At 56.7% G+C, this 9,244-nt stretch overlaps 1 protein-coding gene across 1 annotated transcript in view; it reads right to left on the bottom strand.

Annotated features, from left to right (window-relative positions):
- The window catches only part of LOC133358595 (rho guanine nucleotide exchange factor 1-like), a 48,822-nt gene that overhangs the window by 26,510 nt on the left and 13,068 nt on the right, over positions 1-9,244 (bottom strand). Inside the window, exons 2-8 of the mRNA XM_061576963.1 lie at positions 8,840-8,982; positions 7,137-7,214; positions 5,674-5,781; positions 4,862-4,954; positions 3,720-3,762; positions 2,539-2,650; positions 397-450 (exon numbers count right to left, since the gene is read on the bottom strand). Of these exons, the coding sequence (XP_061432947.1) occupies positions 397-450; positions 2,539-2,650; positions 3,720-3,762; positions 4,862-4,954; positions 5,674-5,781; positions 7,137-7,214; positions 8,840-8,863 (512 nt within the window). The 5' untranslated portion in view covers positions 8,864-8,982. The remainder of the gene's footprint in view (positions 1-396; positions 451-2,538; positions 2,651-3,719; positions 3,763-4,861; positions 4,955-5,673; positions 5,782-7,136; positions 7,215-8,839; positions 8,983-9,244) is intronic.

The raw sequence follows: 9,244 nt of genomic DNA, 5'->3' as shown, positions 1-9,244 counted from the left end.
AATGTGAGTGGTGAGCGTGGTGAGTGGTGAGCGTGAGTGGTGAGTGGTGAGTGTGAGTGGTGAGCGTGAGTGTGAGTGGTGAGTGTGAGTGGTGAGCGTACATCATGCTGCTGATCTTGGCGAGGCTGTGCTCAGCGAGATGAACTTCCTTCACCGGGTTGGGGACGGGTGGCAACATCGTCTCTCCAAACATCGACCCCAGCCCCATCACCCTCCTCCTCCTACATCACCATCACCACCATCACCACCACCATCAACATCACCACCACCATCACCATCAACATCAACACCATCACCACCATCACCACCACCATCACCATCAACATCACCATCAACATCGTCAACATCACCACCATCACCACCATCATCAACATCAACATCGTCAACATCGTCAACATCGTCAACATCGTCTCTCCAAACATCGACCCCAGCCCCATCACCCTCCTCCTCCTACATCACCATCACCACCATCACCACCATCACCACCATCACCATCACCACCATCACCATCACCACCATCACCACCATCACCACCATCACCACCACCACTACCATCAACATCGTCTCTACGAACAGCGTCCAGCCAACGCGGCCTTGCCTGCCGGAGGAGCTCACCGATGGGACTTTGCCCAGATCTTTCGAAGATTTGTGAGCTCCTCACACAATCCAGCCTACAGGTTAAACCCAGGATGGATCGTAGGCAGGCCAGCCTAAATGTTTCTAACCAACGAAGATGTTCCATTAGGGGGGTCCACGTTTCGCAAACGTAGAGAAGGGAGGGCATGGCCGTGGCCGAGAAGACTCGAAGCTTGGTGCGGAGCGACAGACCAGGGAGTGTGATGAAATTCTCACTTGAAACTCTCATCAGCGAGCTGATACCAAGCCACTGAGTTTTGAATGGGGTCCTGGGTGTACACCCACCACCGGAGTGGAAGAATGGCAGGCGCATCTTAGAGATGACAAGTCGATGGTCAGTGGGCAGATCAGCTCCACGGTAGATCCTGGTGTCAAGGACATGGGCTCACATCCGCTGGTCCATCGCTATGTAGACCAGCAGATGTTCTTGCTTGGACCCGGCATGCAGCCATGATGTTGTGTGGATGCGCCGATGCCGGAACAGCGTGTTGGTAATTACAAGGCCATGGGCTGCACAAAAATCTAGCAGCCTCCTACCATTGTTATTGAGCTGATCTGGCCCATGCCTTCCAATCACTCCAGACCAGGTGCCAGCATCATGACCAACTTGGGCATCAAAGTCACCCAACAAGATGACTCTATCCTGAGGGGCCACTTTAGCTAGCACCTGTGACAGGAGGTCATAGAAGGCATCTGACTCATCGGCTTTGCCTGCATCCCTTCACGGATGTTCATCTTCAGTGGGGGCGTAAGTAACCACGACCACCACTCCTCGCCTCCGGTTGATGGGAAGGCGAGCCCAAAGTATCCTGGGGGTTACAGCTTCCCACACCTCACCACCACGCTCCCACGCCCCCTTCATTATTTTGTTCAGAACAAGAGCCACTCCCAGTTGTTTGGCAGTCTCCTGCCCCGACTAGAGGACTGGAGCTAGAGCCGGTCCACCGGACCTCCTGAATACCGCAGAGATCCAGGCGGTACCGGTCCAGCTCCCGACAGAGGAGTGGCAGCCTCTCCTCCGCAGTGAGCGTTCGAACATTCCACGTGGCCAACCGTAATGACTTTTTGTTGCTTCTGGAGGAGCCCCGAGGGTGAAGATTCAGTCTCCTGGCTCCGCCAAACGGGGTTTCGCCAGGAGACATCATAGAAGCCTGTCCCTCCGGGGCCTCCGGCACAAGCTTAGTTAGATTTTGAACTCGTGTTTTCGTGGTCCTCGTGTTGAAGGTGGAGGGGTCACCAGCCCCTCGGCACCCGTCCAGAGCCCCCGTTTGGCCGCTGCCGTGTCTACGAGCGCCAGAGCCGATGGGAATTGGGCTTCCCCCTCCATGGCATCGATCGCATCCACCGAGGAAGTAGGGGGTTGTTTTTTCCACCATCACCACCATCACCACCGTCATCACCACCATCATCACCACCGTCATCACCACCATCATCACCACCGTCATCACCACCATCATCACCACCGTCATCACCACCGTCATCACCATCATCATCACCACCGTCATCACCATCACCACCGTCATCACCACCATCATCACCACCGTCATCACCATCATCACCATCATCACCACCACCATCACCACCATCACCACCGTCATCACCACCTTCATCATCACCGTCATCACCATCACCACCGTCATCACCACCATCATCACCACCGTCATCACCATCATCACCATCATCACCACCACCATCACCACCATCACCACTGTCATCACCACCTTCATGACCACCATCATCACCACCGTCATCACCATAACCACCGTCATCACCACCATCATCACCACCGTCATCACCACCATCACCACCGTCATCACCACCGTCATCACCACCATCATCACCGCCATCACCGCCATCACCGGGGTGAGTCCCCTCACCCCTCGCCCCGGTGAGAGCGCTCACCGGTAGTCGTCCAACTGCCCCCGTGCCGTCTCCAGCGCGCCGGGCTGAGCCGTCTCCACCGCACGGCGCACCGCCTCATCGAGCACGAGGCCCGGTCGCACGCGGCACTCCTCTACACGGTGAGACACGCGGTGAGACACGCGGTGAGACACGCGGTGAGACACGCATTGAGAGACACACGGTGAGACACGCGGGGTGAGACACGCGGTGAGAGACACACGGTGAGACACGCGGTGAGACACACGGTGAGACGCGGTGAGACGCGCGGTGAGACACGGTGAGACACACGGTGAGACACACGGTGAGACACGCGGTGAGACACACGGTGAGACGCGGTGAGACACGCGGTGAGACACGGTGAGACACACGGTGAGACACACGGTGAGACGCGGTGAGACACACGGTGAGACGCGGTGAGACACGCGGTGAGACACGGTGAGACACACGGTGAGACACACGGTGAGACGCGGTGAGACACGCGGTGAGACACGGTGAGACACACGGTGAGACACACGGTGAGACGCGGTGAGACACACGGTGAGACGCGGTGAGACACGCGGTGAGACACGGTGAGACACACGGTGAGACACACGGTGAGACGCGGTGAGACACATGGTGAGAAACGGTGAGACACGGGGACATGGGAATTGGTGAGAGAGAGACATGGAACGTGGATGATGTTGATGACGATGGTGATGTTGACGATGGTGATGTTGATGGTGTTCACAACGGTGATGATGATGATGGCAATGATGATGGTGATGACGATGGTGATGACGATGGTGATGACGATGATGGTGATGATGACGATGATGGTGATGACGATGGTGATGACGATGGTGGTGACGATAATGATGACGATGATGATGATGGCGATGACGATGGTGATGACGATGGTGGTGACGATAATGATGACGATGATGATGATGGCGATGACGATGGTGATGACGATGGTGGTGACGATAATGATGACGATGATGGTGATGACGATGGTGATGATGTTTCCACTCACCCACAGCTGGTGACGATGATGGTGATGACGATGATGGTGATGACGATGATGGTGATGACGATGATGGTGATGATGTTTCCACTCACCCACAGCTGGTGACGATGATGGTGATGACGATGATGGTGATGATGATGATGATGACGATGATGGTGATGATGTTCCCACTCACCCACAGCTGAAATCAACTCGTCTGCAACGGGAATCTTCAGAGGCTGTGATCACACAGACAAAGACAAAGGTTTTCCTACCGCCCGTGTAGCCCACACAGACCGTCGGGGAAAGTGCGGTTAGCGAGCAGCAGCGATGGTGGTGGTGGTGATGGTGGTGGTGATGGTGGTGATGGTGGTGATGGTGGTGATGGTGATGGTGGTGATGGTGGTGATGGTGATGGTGGTGGTGATGGTGGTGATGGTGATGGTGGTGGTGATGGTGGTGGTGATGGTGGTGGTGATGGTGGTGATGGTGGAGGTGGTGATGGTGGTGATGGTGATGGTGGTGATGGTGGTGATGATGGTGATGGTGGTGATGGTGGTGGTGGTGATGGTGGTGGTGATGGTGATGATGGTGGTGGTGGTGATGGTGGTGATGATGGTGATGGTGGTGGTGATGGTGGTGATGATGGTGATGGTGGTGGTGATGGTGGTGGTGGTGATGGTGGTGATGATGGTGGTGGTGATGTTGATGGTGGTGATGGTGGTGATGGTGGTGATGGTGGTGGTGATGGTGATGGTGGTGATGGTGGTGATGGTGATGATGGTGATGATGATGGTGATGATGATGGTGTTGATGGTGGTGATGGTGGTGATGGTGGTGATGGTGGTGATGGTGGTGATGGTGATGATGGTGATGATGGTGCTCACCGCGTGGCGCTCCAGGAATGTGAAGTAGATCTCTGACATGGTGATGGTGTTGATGATGGTAGTGATGGTGGTGATGGTGGTGAGTGATGGTGCTAGTGGTGATGGTGATGGTGCTAGTGGTGATGGTGGTGATGGTGATGGTGGTGATGGTGGTGATAGTGATGGTGATGTTGATGGTGGTGAGTGTAGTGATGGTGTTGATGGTGGTGAGTGATGGTGCTAGTGATGGTGCTAGTGGTGATGGTGGTGAGTGATGGTGCTAGTGATGGTGCTAGTGGTGATGGTGGTGAGTGATGGTGCTAGTGGTGATGGTGGTGATGGTGGTGATGGTGGTGAGTGATGGTGCTAGTGATGGTGCTAGTGGTGATGGTGGTGAGTGATGGTGCTAGTGGTGATGGTGGTGATGGTGGTGATGGTGGTGAGTGATGATGATGATGGTGCTGCTGCTCACCGCGTGGCGCTCCAAGAAAGAGAAGTAGATCTCTGACATGAGCTTCTTGGGGTCTTTGGAGTGTTGAGCCGCCTCCACACACAGATGGAACAGCTGGTCACACCGCACACCACACACCACCGTCACCATCACCACACCACACCGCCACCGTCACCACACCGTCACCGTCACCGTCACCACACACCACACCGTCACCACACACCGCACCGTCACCACACACCGCACCGTCACCACACACCGCACCGTCACCACACACCGCACCGTCACCACACACCGCACCGTCACCACACACCGCACCGTCACCACACACCGCACCGTCACCACACACCGCACCGTCACCACACACCGCACCGTCACCACACACCGCACCGTCACCACACACCGCACCGTCACCACACACCGCACCGTCACCACACACCGCACCGTCACCACACACCGCACCGTCACCACACCGTCACTGTCACCACCATCAAGATGAGTAAGTTGTGGCTGATCACCAGGGCGGTGGGTTCCAGCTGGGACAGGACGTGGTGGTGGTGAGTGGTAGTGGTGAGTGGTGGTGAGTAGTGGTGGTGGTGAGTGGTGGTGAGTGTGCTCACCAGGGCGGCGGGCTCCAGCTGTGACAGCACGTACTGCAGGAACACTGCCATGTGAGTGGTGAGTGGTGGTGAGTGGTGGTGGTGAGTGGTGGTGAGTGGTGGTGAGTGGTGGTGGTGGTGAGTGGTGGTGGTGAGTGGTGGTGAGTGGTGGTGTGAGTGGTGGTGGTGAGTGGTGGTGAGTGGGTGGTGGTGAGTGGTGGTGAGTGCGCTCACCAGGGCGGCGGGCTCCAGCTGGGACAGCACGTACTGCAGGAACACTGCCATGTGAGCCGGGCGGCTCCGCAGCTGGTCCAGGTCAGAGAACGGACCATGGTCATCACTCTGGCGGACAGAGACACGGGGGGAGAGAGACACGGTGAGACAGAGACATGGGGAGAGAGAGACACGGGGAGAGACAGAGAGACACGGGGGGAGAGAGACACGGGGTGAGACAGAGAGACACGGGGAGAGACAGAGAGACACGGGGAGAGAGACACAGGGGGAGAGACATGGGGGGAGACACGGGGGGAGAGAGACACGGTGAGACAGAGACATGGGGAGAGAGAGACACGGGGAGAGACAGAGAGACACGGGGAGAGAGAGACACGGGGAGAGAGAGACACGGGGGGAGAGACACGGGGAGAGAGACACGGGGAAAGAGAGACACGGGGGGAGAGAGACACGGGGAAAGAGAGACACGGGGAGAGACACGGGGAGAGAGACACGGGGTGAGAGAGACACGGGGGGAGAGACACGGGGAGAGAGACACGGGGAAAGAGAGACACGGGGAGAGAGACACGGGGAGAGACACGGAGAGAGAGACATGGAGAGAGAGACACGGGGGGAGAGACACGGGGAGAGAGACACGGGGAAAGAGAGACACGGGGGGAGAGAGACACGGGGAAAGAGAGACACGGGGGAGAGACACGGGGAGAGAGACACGGGGTGAGAGAGACACGGGGAGAGAGAGACACGGGGGGAGAGACACGGGGAGAGAGACACGGGGAGAGAGACACGGGGTGAGAGAGACACGGGGAGAGACAAAGAGACACGAGGTGAGACACGGGGGGAGAGAGACACGGGTGTGTGACCATGCGTATGCGTGTGTGTCTGTGCGTGTGTGCATGTGTGTCTGTGCGTGTGTCTGTGCGTGTGTCTGTCTGTGCGTGTCTGTGCGTGTGTCTGTGCGTGTGTCTGTGCGTGTCTGTGCGTGCGTGTCTGTGCGTGTCTGTGCGTGCGTGTGTGTGCGTGTCTGTGTGTGCGTGTGTGTGCGTGTCTGTGCGTGTCTGTGCGTGTGTCTGTGCGTGTGTCTGTGCGTGTCTGTGTGTGTGTCTGTGCAGGTCCGCGTGTGCGTGTGTGTCCGTGCGTGTGTGTCTGTGCGTGTGTCTGTGCGTGTCCGTGCGTGCGTGTCTGTGCGTGTGTCTGTGCGTGTGTCTGTCTGTGCGTGTCCGCGTGTGCGTGTGTGTCCGTGCGTGTGTCTGTGCGTGTGTCTGTGCGTGTCTGTGCGTGTGTGTCTGTGCGTGTCTGTGCGTGCGTATGTGTGCGTGTCTGTGTGTGCGTGTCTGTGTGTGCGTGTGTGTGCGTGTCTGTGTGTGTGTCTGTGCGTGTCCGCGTGTGCGTGTGTGTCCGTGCGTGTGTGTCTGTGCGTGTGTCTGTGCGTGTGTCTGTGCGTGCGTGCCCCCCCCCGTGCCCCCCACCTGCTCCTCGTCAGAGAGGAACTCGTCGTCCTCCGGGCCCATGATCTTCTGCGGCCCCGTGGAGCAGCCCCCCGACGCCTGCAGACACAGACAAAGGTCCCCCGTGCGGCCCACACGCAATGTAGCGGCAAGGGCTCTTAGCCGCGAGCAGCGGCAGCGCCTGTGAAGGCCGGCACCACCACCACCATCATCACCACCAACATCACCGCCACCACTATCATTACCACCAACATTACCACCATCATCATCACCACCATCACCACCATCACCACCACCACCACCACCATCACCACCATCACCACCACCAACATCACCATCACCACCACCACCATCACCACCATCACCACCACCAACATCACCACCACCACCACCACCACCATCACCACCATCACCACCACCAACATCACCATCACCACCACCACCATCACCACCATCACCACCACCAACATCACCACCACCACCAACATCACCATCACCACCATCATCATCATCATCACCATCACCACCATTATCACCATCACCACCACCACCACCACTATCATTACCACCAACATCACCACCATCATCACCACCACCACCATCACCACCACCATCATCATCACCACCACCACCACCACCATCATCGTCACCACCACCACCACCATCATCACCAGCACCACCACCACCATCATCGTCACCACCACCACAACCACCATCACCACCACCGCCATCACCACCACCACCACCACCACAATCATCATCATCAGCGCCACCACCGCTGCCCAGCTGGACGAGCGAGCGATTAAGTGAGTTAGCGAGCGAGTGAGCGACTTAGTGAGTGAGTGAGCGACTTAGTGAGTGAGTGAGTGATTTAGTGAGTGAGTGAGTGAGTGAGCGACTGAGTGAGTGAGTGAGCAAGTGAGTGAGTGAGCGACTGAGTGAGTGAGTGACTAAGTGAGTGAGCGAATGAGCGATCGAGTGAATGAGCGAGCGAGTGACTTAGTGAGTGAGCGACTTAGTGAGTGAGTGAATGAGCGAGTGAATGAGCAAGTGAGTGACTGAGTGAGTGAGTGACTGAGTGACTGAGAGAATGAGCAAGTGAACGAGTGAATGAGTGAGCGAGCGAGTGAGTGACTGAGTGAGCGACTGAGTGACTGAGCAAGCAACTCAGTGAGTGAATGAGTGAGTGAATGAGCGAGTGAGTGAATGAGTGAATGAGTGAGTGAATGAGCGAGTGAGTGACTGAGTGAGCGACTGAGCGAGCGAGTGACTTAGTGAGTGACTTAGTGAGTGAGTGAATGAGTGAGTGAATGAGCAAGTGAGTGACTAAGTGAATGAGTGAGTGAATGAGCGAGTGACTGAGCGAGCGACTCAGTGAGTGAATGAGCGAGTGAGTGACCGAGTGAGCGACTGAGCGAGCGAGTGACTTAGTGAGTGAGTGAATGAGTGAGTGAATGAGCAAGTGAGTGACTGAGTGAATGAGTGAGTGAATGAGCGAGCGACTGAGCGAGCGACTCAGTGAGTGAATGAGTGAGTGAATGAGCGAGTGAGTGAATGAATGAGTGAATGAGCGAGCGACTGAGCAAGCAACTCAGTGAGTGAATGAGTGAGTGAATGAGCGAGTGAGTGAATGAGTGAATGAGCGAGTGAATGAGCGAGTGAGTGAATGAGTGAATGAGCGAGTGAATGAGCGAGTGAGCCAACGTCTGGCTGCACCATCTCACCAGGTCCATCTCCGTATCGTCCATGGTGAGTGGTGGAGATCACCGAGTCACCCACCGGCTCACCCACCGGCTCACCCACGGGGTCACTCACCGGGTCACCGGCAAGAGGAGGGGAGGGGGGTGTCGGTCCTCCTCACACTCTGCTGGGGGTGGGGGGGAGAGGGGTCAAAGGTCACAATCTCAAGAGTTCAGCTGGTGAGGTCAACCACGGGTTTGGTTCACAGTGGCTGTGAGACTCACACAGAGACCCACAGACTTACACAGAGATCCATAGACTCACACAGAGACCCATAGACTCACACAGAGACCCATAGACTCACACAGAGACCCATAGACTCACACAGAGATCCATAGACTCTCACAGAGACCCACAGACTTACACAGAGATCCATAGACTCACACAGA

Source organism: Lethenteron reissneri, chromosome 62, assembly GCF_015708825.2.
Source record: "Lethenteron reissneri isolate LAM-NWPU_2019-01 chromosome 62, ASM1570882v1, whole genome shotgun sequence".
NCBI classification, from domain to species: Eukaryota; Metazoa; Chordata; class Hyperoartia; order Petromyzontiformes; family Petromyzontidae; genus Lethenteron; species Lethenteron reissneri.
This window is presented reverse-complemented; position numbering and strand designations above follow the sequence as displayed.